This window comes from Eptesicus fuscus, chromosome 9 (genome assembly GCF_027574615.1).
Source record: "Eptesicus fuscus isolate TK198812 chromosome 9, DD_ASM_mEF_20220401, whole genome shotgun sequence".
NCBI classification, from domain to species: Eukaryota; Metazoa; Chordata; class Mammalia; order Chiroptera; family Vespertilionidae; genus Eptesicus; species Eptesicus fuscus.
Window position 1 is genome coordinate 6,456,342 of NC_072481.1, and position 12,432 is coordinate 6,468,773.

General features: G+C 57.1%; 1 protein-coding gene and 2 long non-coding RNA genes across 5 annotated transcripts; 1 reads left to right on the forward strand and 2 right to left on the reverse strand.

Annotated features, from left to right (window-relative positions):
* Window positions 1–955: 955 nt before the first annotated feature.
* AGTRAP (angiotensin II receptor associated protein) lies at window positions 956–11,428 on the forward strand. 2 transcript variants are annotated; one of them, XM_028161039.2, is made up of 5 exons: window positions 956–1,077; window positions 6,517–6,551; window positions 8,141–8,246; window positions 9,062–9,272; window positions 10,779–11,428. In XM_028161039.2, exons 1-5 carry the CDS (start codon window positions 1,051–1,053, stop codon window positions 10,889–10,891), a joined length of 492 nt encoding a protein of 163 aa, XP_028016840.1. In that variant the 5' UTR covers window positions 956–1,050; the 3' UTR covers window positions 10,892–11,428. The 2 variants fall into 2 exon arrangements, with proteins under 2 accessions (XP_028016840.1, XP_008150003.1); XM_008151781.3 differs by having other exon boundaries at window positions 957–1,077; window positions 9,062–9,257.
* Window positions 1,964–5,060, reverse strand: LOC129150270 (uncharacterized). The gene is made up of 3 exons (XR_008557005.1): window positions 4,795–5,060; window positions 3,929–3,982; window positions 1,964–2,283 (listed from the first exon to the last, which is right to left on the reverse strand). It is a non-coding gene; the product is annotated as an uncharacterized LOC129150270 (long non-coding RNA).
* On the reverse strand, window positions 5,245–8,181 carry LOC129150269 (uncharacterized). Of its 2 annotated transcripts, none has more exons than XR_008557004.1 (3): window positions 8,116–8,181; window positions 6,866–7,060; window positions 5,245–5,948 (listed from the first exon to the last, which is right to left on the reverse strand). It is a non-coding gene; the product is annotated as an uncharacterized LOC129150269 (long non-coding RNA). The 2 variants fall into 2 exon arrangements; XR_008557003.1 differs by lacking the exon at window positions 8,116–8,181 and adding an exon at window positions 7,826–8,052.
* Window positions 11,429–12,432: the final 1,004 nt, after the last annotated feature.

Below are 12,432 nucleotides of genomic sequence, written 5' to 3' on the forward strand. Positions count from 1 at the left end.
TTCCCCTCCCCTCCTCTCTCCCCCTTCTCCCCATCCTGGCACTTTTGATGTCTAAGCCCTTGACCTGCCTTTAGCAGAAATCCTGCTAGGTCAGTTTAGCATAATCCCACCTACCCTTGACATCTCCTCTTGGTAATTTTCCATCCATTGTCTCCTACACCCCCACCCCCCACCTACCACTCTGCTGCTTGGCTATAAAACCCCATTTGTCCTTGCTGTCTTTTAAAAAAATATAATTTTTTATTGATTTCAGAGAGGAAGAGAGAAATAGAAATATCAATGATGATCGTGAATCATTGATTGGTTGCCTCCTGCACGACCCCTACTGGGGATCAAGCCCCCAACCCGGGTATGTGCCCTTGACCAGGATCGAACCCAGGACCCTTCATTCCGCAGGCCGACGCTCTATCCCCTGAGCCAAACCGGCTAGGGCTGTCCTTGCTGTCTTCATAATTAAGCTTGATTTCTCTCTTCTCTTCCAATATTCCTATTGCAAAAGTCTTGAATAAAGTCTTCCTTACCATTTTAACAAGTGTCAAAATAATGTTTCTTTAACAACATGAATTCGTTCATTTAGATCCTAGGAGGTAGGTCCTTCCTGTAAACGTCTCCACTTTAGCATCGGGAAGTAGGAAGGAGAGAGGATGCGCTAAGAAATGAGACACCAGCTGTTGCACATCTGCAGTTTGCACCTGGACATCCCCCCAAGCTCTCCCGGCTGCAGGTGGTCCTATCAGTCCACCTCCTGGGATATTAACCAGGCAAGACATTGCGCCCCTTTGTGACAAATCCTGGGGTTCTCCAGCCGTCTGGAGCACAGCCTGGGGCACCCTGGGGAGCTGAGTGGCGGGAGCCTGGAGGACGCACTTGCAGCCCGACGCCATCTCCTAGCAACCGGACAGCGGTCACGTGATTCGACTCACGTGGCCGGGAGTTGAGCGGGGGTTGGAGCCGGGGAGCGGGCTGGGCGGGACTGGCAAGTTTTCGTCCGGAGTTCGTAGGTCTGGAGCCTCCGCGGCCGCCGCGCCGGTGCCTTCAGCCTAGGTCGGGATGGATCAGCCCGCCGTGAACCTGAAGGTGGCGACGGGCGGGGCGGGGCGGGGGTGGCCACGCCGCGGGCACGCGGGCGCGGGGCGGGTCTCCCGAGTGTGGGGGGCGTTTGCTTTTTAGTTTACGGGAGGACACTGCAACCAACGGAGCCAGCCAGCCAGGGCCCTCGTTTGCTTTTTAAAAGTGGGATTTTAGAGGTGAGAGGGCCAGGAGTTTGAGAAAGAGGGGGGGGGGGGGGGGAGAGAAAGAGAAGGCACAGACGCCAGGTGAGGAGGAGGCGGGCAGACAAACCTTGGCAGGGATTGGGGTTCAGAAAAAGGCCCAGCCCCAGAGGATCGCTTTGGCCTGCACGCCCAGAATTCCCCTGGAGGAGGAGGAAGGCGCGGGGGAGGGGCTCACTGAGCCCTGGGGCGGGACACCCCCCTGCACGGAGAGGGGGACCAGACCTTTTACCTGGCCTCCCGGTGCCGCCTGATCGCCTCGTTTGTTTGCTAAGCCAGGTTAAGAAAATCAGACTTCCCAGACAAGTCGTTTTTCAAAACTATGTAAACCCTGCGACCTCATTTCCTAAGAAACACGAACTCCGGTCGAAGTTGCTTAAAAGCAGAAAACCCCAACTTTGTACACTTAGTGAAAACACTGCTGGGCTTCCTGGGGTGTCCTCACTTCCTGAGCCGCCTCCTCCGCTCCCCAGGGCGCCCTAGGCTGTTCTTCTTTTTCTCCACCCCCGCCCCCCCCCCCCCCCCCTGCTTGGTTGTATTTGCGACAAAGGGCCGGAGCCCGTAGCTTTGACCAGGAGGCTGTGAACCTTGGACCAAAGTTGCCGTTTTGCATCTCTCTGCTGTCTCCTTTGAGACTTTATTCAGGAATATTCACACATGACAAAGCATTTAGCAGCCAGTGGTACCTGGTACTCGGGGGACCGAACCCAGGCGATAAATGACTACAAAATAACAAACACGTCGTCCATATTTGGGTTCTGAGACGAGGTCTGAGCCATGACCTCGAACAGGCAGTTTTCGCCATCACACTCGCTGGGGCAAACCTCCCCGAAGCTTCCAGTCAGCAGGTGGCTGGAGAGGTGGCTGGAGCGAGGGGAGTGGGCTTGGAGTCACGTGTTCGCTGGGAAGAAATCTACTTAAGGGCAACTGGGGTTTGTTGGTATCCATTCTCATTCCGTCTCAGACAGTGTGGGGTTAATGCCAGCCGCCTTTCCTCCGATTGGAGCTTTGCCTAAAATAACGCGAAGGGAAAATGAGGTGATGGGCAGAGGTGCAGGAGTCGCAAGGGGCGTCTGTGGTATGCCAGGTTATTGATTGAATCGCAGCAGCCTCCCGAGAAAGCCGATACTGTCCTCTTCTTACGGATGGAGAAACTTCGGCTCAGATCAGGCCAATAACTTGCCGAGGTCCCACAGGGATTAGGTGGCAGAGTCAGGATCTGAACCCACCGGATCGGACTTCAAAGCTGTCCTTTCCTGGCCCCCGGTCAGTACGTTGGGGCTCACTTCGGCCTTGACGGTTTAGGTTCATCAGGGGCTGTTTTTTTGAGCAACTTTATGGGCCGGACAGCCAAGCACCGCCACAGGTGTGAGCTTCCGGTGCCCAGAATGAAACAGCTGGTCCTCCCCTGGACGTGGGAAGTAAGACCCTCTGTCTCTCAGGGTCTTCGCTGCTACTAGTCAGAGACCAGTAAGTGCTGGGAGGCCCTGAGGGGCTGGGGTTGCCAGGTCGCATACAGGCCATCCAGCTGAATTTGAATTTCAACAGGGAGTAATTTTTCAGCATAAGTATGTCCCACGCAATATTTGGGACATACTAACAAAACATGCATGACCCGAAATTAAAAATTGGCTGGGTGTTCTGTGTTCTTGTTGTTAAGTCTGGCCACCCGACGGAGGGCAGCTGTTGATTTCCTGGCTCACCGGCCACTCAGATGTCCTGAGATCAGGGCCCCGGGGGAGCTGGGAAATGCACCCCTGTGCCCCTGCCCTCCCTCCCCACTTCTTCATTGGCCAGTTGCCTGCTTGTGCCCCGGCTGAGTGGGCAGTGGTGCCAGATGAGAAGAAATAGTCGCCCCAGGCCCTTTGCACAAAGGACAGGCCCTAACTTGAGCCCTATCCGTGAGGCAAGTCCTGCGCTGGAGGAATGACGTTGAGACGAGCCTGGAAAGGACTAGACTTGGGTTCATGAGTCCCTGTTGAAAGAGGCCCTTGGGAAGGGGTAGGGGGTCGTGTCGAATGAGGGCTAAGAATTCAGGACAGCTGGGTGTCAAGGGCTGACCACCTGGCAGGCACTGTGTTAAGTGTTTCATAAACCTCTCCACCTCCCTGTACCGCTAGATCCACTCAGCGACCCTATGAAACAGGCATGTTGGCCCTATTATACGGAGGAGCAAGCAGCAGTTCTGCGAGGGCAGGTGATTTGCCCACGGTCACACAGCTTCTGCGTCATGGCCCACATATTTGGCTCCACACAGTTAGCCACTGCCTGGTTCCGTCTCCCCTCGAGGGCAGCCCTGACGGATGTCCCTGAGCCTCAGCCACCCTCGGGGGTCGCACTACCTCACGTAACCGGTCGTGCTGGCACGGACTGGTGGGAATATATTCCATGTATTGATCTGGATGCTGATCTGAGGTCTGTCCACACCTGTCTGGGGAGTTCTCCACCCCCATTCCCGCCCCCATGGGCTCTAGCGGCAAACAAAGGGTCCAAGGCCAGGTCCTCATAACTCCTTGGTGTCCCCGCAGCCTTCCCTCCCCCGGGCTGAACCCCTGAACCCCATTTCCACCCGCCCTGCCCTTGCTCTTCCCGGTCCTGCCAGTGTCGCACAGGCCTTGAGGCCAAACCTGCATTCAGGGCCAGGCTTTGCTACTTACTAGTCGCGTGGCCTTGAGCAGGTTCCTTAGCCTCCCCGAGGATCCGTTTCCTCGCTGTCAAAAGAGGAGAAAAATAAACCCTATCTTCTAGGGTGATAAGAGGAGGAGCCAGTGGCCCAGGAGGGGGTGTGGCATTCTATTTTTATTGGCATAAAAACTCGGAACGGATAAACCCGTTCTGAGATTTGCATCTGAGCTGTCTTGCTGATGCGTGTTCTGTTCTGGTCCAGTTCATGTCCTCTCTCACAGCCTCGGTTTCTTCAAAAGTTTCTTAGGAAACCGGTTCTGAGACGGAAACCCACGGTGGGAAGGGTCATGTGCTGGGACTGTCCCTGTGCCCCTTTCCTCCGCGCCTCCTCTTAGTCCGGAAGGAAGGCAGACACCAGGGCCGCTGTGGCGGGTCAGTGTGGCCTTGGGCAGATCTCTCCCCTGTGGGCAGGGGTTCCTGCAGAACAGAGCGGGCAGTGGCTGGCTCTTAGGATAAAGATCAGAATCCACCCCCACCCCCAGGGCCAGCTGACGTCCCTCCTTTATAAACAGGGTTAATACTCTCCCCCAGGTAGTTGCAAGGATGCCATGGGCCAAATGTTGGGGGCAGTGTGGACACGAGGTGGGCACATCCTCCTCGGAGCAGGAGTTGCTCTTGTTAAGGCTGATGCAGGACGCCTGTCCCACCCAGGGACCTCTGCTTATTAAGCAGATACACCCAGGACCGTCCAGACGCCTGACTCCGAGGTTGAGGCACCCACACGGGACGTATGGGTGATGGGCATTGCCTCCATTTCACAGACACCAAGGGACCCGGTCCCTGGACCAGAACCCTGGTGTCTTATTCCTAATCCAGCATCCTGCGCCCCCCCTGCTACCTTGGTTCTTTGCCCATCTCTTGCCCGGTCTTCTGACACATCTGGACACGAGCTGGGCAGCTGCCCTCGGCCGAGCACTGTGTGAAGAGTCCTCTGCTCTGAAGGAGAGCTCGGGTCTTCCTTTCCTCTTTGCCCAGCCAGGAGCGGCCCGGCTGCCCAGGCACATCCTGAGAACCCCAGGTGGCCCCTGTTACCGGGAACCTCCCCCAGAGCCTGCGGACAGTTCTGCGCTGAGATGAGTCACTGTTCTCCAGGGGAACAGTGGAGAAGGCAGGGCCGGGCCGGCCAGGTTTCTTAGGGAGCGTTCCTGGACATAGGCCTGGTGGGTGTGCCTTCCCGTTACAAAGCTGGGGAAACCGAGGCAGGGGAGGCTTGCTCTTCGGTGGGTTTCTTTTCCCAGGGGCTTAAGCGAAGTGATCAGGTCGTGCTAAGCTTCTTAAATATTTATGAAACAGGAGTGCTGTCACACGGAAGGGGCCGGATGTGTTTTGAGGATGTGCGGTATTTCCAGGGGACGCCCTTTTCTTCCCCAAAGAGATGGCATCGTTTTAAACCTCAGCCAGATTCGCCCTCCGTCTTCCAGGCCCCTCCGTCTCTGGGAAAAGCCTTTATGTCACAGAGCGACTTCCCCACACGCTTCCCTGCGGACCACGGCCCTCCTGGTCTCAGCCTTTCCTCTCGCCAGAAAGCCGGGCTCTGCGGGGCCCTTTGGTGCAGACCTGGGTGCGCACAGTCTGGGTGTCGGAGCCAGAGCCCTGGGAAAGGAAACCGGTTCTGAGACGGAAACCCACGGTGGGAAGGGTCAGGTGCTGGTTCTCAGGGCCACGGTGGTGCTGGGACTGTCCCTGTGCCCCTTTCCCCCGCGCCTCCTCTTAGTCCGGAAGGCAGACACCAGGGCCGCTGTGGCGGGTCAGTGTGGCCTTGGGCAGATCTCTCCCCTGTGGGCAGGGGTTCCTGCAGAACAGAGCGGGCAGTGGCTGGCTCTTAGGATAAAGATCAGAATCCACCCCCACCCCCAAGGCCAGCCCTGCCCAACCCCAGCAGACGTCCCTCCCCAACTCTCCTCTTATCTTCTACTCCAGGCACAGCGGCTTCTTCTCACTTCCCTTTCGATGGCCAGCAGTGGAGGCCAGTTCCAGTCAAGGGGGCTGTTCCTTTAAGGACATATGGGGCAATAAAAAAGGGTGGAATGTTACAAAAAAGCCAGAGGGGTTTTTTTCCCCTGAGCATAAATCATACCAAGGTGCTTCCTTGCAGAAGAGCCTCCTATGGCTTCCTCTCGTGGAATGAAATCCACACTCCAAGGCCCCTGCCCCCCAGCTGTGCCCCCACTCCTGCCCCACACAGCACCCCAGCTCTAGAGTCCCAAGAAATCAGCCTCTTTGAGCGCCTCACCACCATCTGACCATTCCCATCAAGGTGTCCTCCATTCCAGAGCAGATTCCCGGTTCCCCAAAGGAGCCTCCAGCCTTTGGAAGCAGGAAGGGGTGTGGGGATCAGCTGCCCCGAGGGAATGGGGCGGAGTGCAGTGGCAGCGTCCCCTGCCTGGCCTGGCCCTCCTCCTCCACCACCAGTTCACTCGCCATTGCAGACATCTGTGTAGCCTTCTTAGGTGCCAGGCAGTGGCCTCCTGGGTTTTCTGGCTCCACAAGCTCCCCCACCCCCTGCTCCCCATGGTGGTCACACTCACAGATCTCCCCCCTCCTCCTCTTTGTGCCACAGGTGATCATCCTGATTCACTGGGTGCTGACGACCTGGTAAGTGACTCCGCAGGTATGTCTACCTCTCTCCTGGGATATGGGTCCACATGTCTCCTGTGTCCCAGCCAGTCCCAAGACTAACCAGCACCTTTGTCAAGAAGATTGTCGGCAAGCTGCCCACGCCCCAGGGATGTTGGAGGGGCAGGCAGAGGCCTTGGCCATCACTGCCTCCTAGGAGCTCCGAGCCCTCATCCAGGGTAGCGAGGTCAAATACAGATTTCTCAGCCACACTCCTCTAGCTCCGGAGCTGGTGAGCCTGGGCTTCGGCCCCAGCACTTGCTCTCCTAAAACCCCAGGATGAGATTACTTACTCAAAGACGGTGGAGCCTCGTTGCAGTCTACACTGAACTGCTTTGACCAGTTTTCGGGATGGTGCACTTTAGGGATTGTTGTTTAAGGGTATGAAGCGCCCCACTGCACGCTGGGGCAGTGGAGGTCCAGTGAAAATGGCAAATAAGAGCATGGCCTCTTGCTCGGCTGGCGTGGCTCAGTGGTTGAGTGTCGACCTGTGGACCAGGAGGTCACGGTTCAATTCCCGGTCAGGGCACATGCCCAGGCTCCATCCCCAGTAGGGGGCGTGCAGGAGGCAGCCGATCAATGATTCTATCTCATCATTGATGTTTCTATCTCATTTTCCCTCTCCCTTCCTCTCTGAAATCAATAACTATATATATATATATATATATATATATATATACACACACACACACACACACACACACACACACCTTATTTTAAAAAGAGCATGGCCTCTTGAGCCAGATTGCCTGCGTTCAAATCCCAGCGCCACCACTTAGCAGCTGTGGGATCTCGGGCAGGTTACTTGACCTCTCTGTGCCTCAGTTTCCTCAACTGTAAAATGAGGATAATAATAGTGCCTCCTTCCCTGAGTTGTTAACACAAATGCACATAAACAAGTTCATTTCAAGCATTTAGAAATGTGCCAGATACTAGTAAGGGCTCTGTGTTCAATATTATTTTCATTGGGTTGACACTAAGTAAACGTTAGTAGCAATACCCTAAGAAATAAAATAGAGTGGGCATTGTATTAGACAGTGTCGAGGTGGCCTTCAAAATTGGGCGGTCAGGGAAGGAGTCTTGGTTAACATTTGAGCTGAGTCTGAAATGACACACAGGGGCCAGGTGTTCAGGGGAGAGGTAGGCACAGGTGTCACCAGTGGCTCCCACTAGGTCCCTTCGGCCATGGGAGAGAGTCTCTTATTTCAAGTGGGACAGAAAACTGGTAGGACTTTGAGCGGAGGAGATCTCACCAGATGAACTTGACCGGTTGCTATTTAGAGAATGTCCCGGAAGGGGCAGGAGTGGAAGGACCTGTGGGAGGCCGGCTGGTGCGTCCGGGCAGGAGAGGATGGTGGTTTGGACCTGAAGGGAGCCATTTGGGAAGCAGAGCCAATGGGATTTGTTGACGTTCCTGGCTCACAGCTGGGGCACAAGAGGCCTGGCCGACGGCAGCCTCTTCTCCGAGGGTCCCTGAGACCCTGGCGCTCCAGGGGGTAACCTGTGGGAGGCGTGGGCACCTGTGGGGCAGTCACCGGCTAACCTGACTCAGATCCATCTTCCCACAGGGGCTGCCTCGTGTTCGGGGGCCCCTATGCCTGGGCCAACTTCACCGTCCTGGCCGTGGGCGTGTGGGCCGTTGCTCAGCGGGATTCCCTCGACGCTATAAGCATGGTGAGCTGGGGAAGCAGCACTGGGCCGGCTTCAGGATGACCTGTGGCCCCTGCTCTGTCTTCCCTGCACCTGTTCCGATCTTCTGCAGGTTCCTGTTTCCCATTTTCTAAAGCCAGGCTGCAGCCCGCGTGTGTTTGCTAACCTGGCCTGCTTCTCTGCCTGCCCGGCTCATTGTCTTCCCGCAGAAAGGCATGGGGCAGGGGTCCCACCAGTGCCCCAGGCTGGCCACGCCCCGAGGGCAGTGGAACACGTACTCAAGACCCCCACCCCGCCAGGACCCCCTTTTAGGGGGAGACCAGCAAAGAGGGAACTCCTCTACTTTGTGAGGTCAAAGTGGATACAGCCCAGTTAAGCTCTCCCTGGGGGCAGGGGGCTTCTCAGCACCCACTAAGCGCTGAAGGGTGTTGGCTGGGGCCCCTCAGGATGACAGAGAAGGGATTGCCTTGGTGGTGGAGACAGAGTGGGTGAACTCTGAGGTGCCTTCCATCTCAGAGGTTCTAGAACCAAGTCTTGTACCTTGTCATGGCCTCAAGGATGACAGGAGATGGGCGGGGGCTTGGGTGGGGCTGGCAGGCTGGAGCTGGACCTCAGGGACCTCCCCGAGTCCCCGCTCTACTCTGCAGTCCCGTCCGGCATCTCATCCACAGGGTCCTGCCTGCTTGCTGGGCCTGTTTTCCAGCAACCCCTGAGGTCACAGTAGGGCTCCAATGCAGCTTCCGGCCTGGTTACACGACAGGGGCGGGACGGGGAGGCAGTGAGCTCATGAGCTCTGATGCCACGTGGTCACGCCCGGGCTCCGCTGGCCTGTCTTGCAGTTTCTGGGCAGCTTGATGCTCACCATCCTCCTGGACATCATCCACATCAGCATCTTCTACCCGCGGGTCGGCCTCTTGGACACAGGGCGCTTCGGCGCCGGCATGGCCATCCTCAGCCTGCTCCTCAAGCCCTTCTCCTGCTTCCTGGTCTACCAGATGTACCTGCAGCGCGGGGGCGGGATCCTCATCTACCCCGGTGAGCACTCTGCTGGTGAGCACACTGCCAGGTCACCACATCTCCCCCGCAGCCCCTGCCCCTAAGGGTACTGAAGCCAGCCCTAATGGACCTCATGTGGAACGTGTCCTATTCCCCATCTCAGGTGTGGCCTGCATGGCTCTGTGCACACAGCTGTCCCAGCCTGGGGTGACCTTGCCCTGCCATCGGGCTAGAGGCAGAGGTGGGGGCAGCAGCCAGGACTCCCTCTGAGCCCAAACACCCGATACAGCTGGGGGAGTGATCCGGTTCCGCGGGCGGCTCTGGGCAGTCTGCAGCCTGAGACTCGAGCCACCTGCAGGGCCACCCTCTCTTCTCAGCTCCCACCAGCCCCATCCCTGGAGCCCCCTTCTCCTGTCTCCTGGGATCTGGGCGGCCAAGGGAGAGATGGTGCCGGCATGGGCCAGGGAGCCTCAGCCGAAGGCAGCGCTCACCTGCAGGGCTGACCCTGCCTCCTGGCCTCTCCCTCAGCCAGCCCATGGCCTCACCTGGTTCCACCCCTCCTCGTGGTGGCCAAGCCATTGTCCTGCTCTTTCCCACACGTTCTTAGTTCCTCTCTCTCTCTCTCTCAGAAGTGGGGAGAGATGGGTGAGGTTTCCTACCGGTCACTCCTGAGAGAGGCCGAAGGTGACCCGTGACCTGCCTGCTGGAGCAGTGGGGCCAAGGGCAGGCAGGAGTGGCCTGTGGCCTGCCCTGCCTGGGCCTGCCCTGGGGTGAGGGGAGCCAGTAACATTCCTCCCATTGGACAGATGGGGAAACCGAGGCCCTTGTTCAGGATCATAGGACACATGAGCAGCGTGGGGATGGGAGTGTGGAGTGTGGGCACTGAGAGCCCTGTCGCCTGCCTCGCACCCCCGGCCCCGGCCTCTGGGCTCTGCAACGGCCAGGCTCTGGGCCTTCTGGATGGAGCAGTGACTTCCAACCCGTGTGCCGCGAGAGTTTTTAAAACACGCGGGACCTGGCCGTTTGGTCAGGAGCACTGACCTCTTCTCCCTAAGACGGTCAGGGAAATAAATTATAGCAGCCAGCACAATAGCCATCCAGTGTGAATGAATCAAAATCATACTTTTTTTTTTGTCAGATTGGCAAAAAAAATATATGTTTAGGTGTGCCACAGAATTCTAGTGGTTAGTGTGGATGCCATATGAGCAAGGTGGGAAACCGCTGGGATAGAGGAACACAGCGCCCACGTGTGCATCCTGGTCCTCAGCTTTGAGCTGTGTGACCTCAGGCAAGTCAGTTCATCTCGCTGACCCTCGGTTTCCTCATCTATCAAGTGGGGACAGTAAAAAGACCTGCTCCGTTAGGGATATGGGAGGAGTGAATGAACATGGTGGTGAAAGGCTTGGTATCTGGGGCTGTGGCCACTGTCACTGCCCTGGGTGCCAGGATGCCAGCTCTGGCCCGCCTGCTGGGGGTGGAGTGGGTCTTGGTTTGGACTCAGTGGAATGTCCCGAGCCTCACCCCTCATTTTTGCTTTCTCTCCGCCTCCCCGCCCCCTAGGTTCCGGACCCTCACGTGAGCGCAGTGCCTACCAGACGATTGACTCACCAGAGGTCCCCACAGACTTTTATGCAGGCGTGGAGGGCAAAGGTCACACCTCCCAAGGCTACTGAAGCCAGCCCCGCTGCCCTGGCCGCAGCTCAGGGGCCAGAATCACAAACTGTAGGGGAGGTTGGACCCCCACCTCTCTTGGACCTCATGTGGAACGTGTCCTATTCCCCGTCTCAGGTGTGGCCTGAATGGCTCTGTGCACACAGCTGTCCCACGCTCCCCGAGAACCCCACCCACTTCCAAGTACCTCACTGGTCCCAGGCTGGGAACCGTGGTCACTTTCCTCACCTCCACCCCTAGCTGCTCTGTGCAGGCCCCAGGCCAAGTCACTCCTGAGCCGGGCAGAGTCCAGCCTCTATGGGCCAGTGACGCCCCAGCCCTGGGCCTCCCCGAAGTTGTCGAGTCTCCCCCCACCTCCCTACCCCCTCGCAGAAGGAGGTCTGTGGTATAGGGTGAGGTGCTGTGCTTCTCACTACCTGGTCACTTGCTCCTGGGAACCCCGGGGCTGGAGGCAGGCGGTGTCAGCTAAACTTGAGACCCACGACAGCCCCCAGCTTCCCTTCTCAGAGGCATGGCATTAAAGTTTGGGGAATTCTGTAGTTGGATGTGTGTTGAGCCATGTTTAATACCCCAGCAGGGCTGGCGCCTGGACCTGCCATTCCCAGGAAGGTTTCTGCTGCGAACCCCCAGGACGCCTGGACTGAGCGGGCTCATGACCAGGGGCCTGTGTTCAGTGTGGCAGATGGATGTCTGCTTCTCTGCTTCTCTGAATCAGCGGGCTCGGGGGGATGGTTTGAGTCTTGCTCTGTCATTGATTGGCTGTGCGCCCTTGGGCCACTTAGCCTCTCTGGCCTCAGAGTCTCTGGACGGGAACTGATGCCTGCCAGAGGGCGGTGATGCAAACGAAATGTGAAGTGCCTGGCCCCGAGGGGCTCCTGAGAGAGCAGCTAAGTTGTTGGTGGGGTTGCGTGATGATGTGGGGTCAGGAGGCGACAGGTGACCCCTTCCTGGCTGACCCTGGGTCTTGGCCTCAGAGCTGACCGGAACTGATACTGTCCAGAAGCTCTGAGGGTCCTTTGGCCTGGGCCCCACCTCACTGACTGGGATGGGCATTGACTACTGGGCCCCCGGTGTCTGGCCCACCCTGGCTTGTCCCCAGTACAAAGAGGTCAAGGCCTAGAGTCCTTGTACTGGAACTTCGTTCACGCACTGCTGTCCTTTCAGCACCTGCGACAGTGCCCGCCCCCAGTAAGTGCTTTATGATGGGGTAGAACGAATGGATGAAGAAAAACTGCAGGAAACCAAACACAAACATTGAGATCCCCAAAGCAGCCAGGGAGAAAAGAGAGCATCCGAAAAGGAATGGCAATTACACCAGCAACCGATGACCTGCCAGCAGCCACAATAAACGTCAGAAGACAGGAGTGTGATCATCAAAGTGGTGATAAAAATAACTGTCCGCCTGAAGTTGTGTAATAGTGAGTTAACTTTCAGGGATGAGGGTGAAATAAAGACATTTTAGAGAAATGACAATGAGTTTATCACCAACAGACCTTCAAGACTGAAACGTTTAAAGAATCTTTGTGGAAGAAGGACATTTTTC

Bases quoted from the DNA above. Each gene is read 5' to 3' on its own strand.
- AGTRAP (XM_028161039.2), top strand. From the start codon at position 1,051: ATGGATCAGCCCGCCGTGAACCTGAAG. The intron at 1,078-6,516 runs GTGGCGACGGGC...TTTGTGCCACAG, and splicing joins AGCCCGCCGTGAACCTGAAG to GTGATCATCCTGATTCACTG. The intron at 8,247-9,061 runs GTGAGCTGGGGA...CCTGTCTTGCAG, and splicing joins CCCTCGACGCTATAAGCATG to TTTCTGGGCAGCTTGATGCT.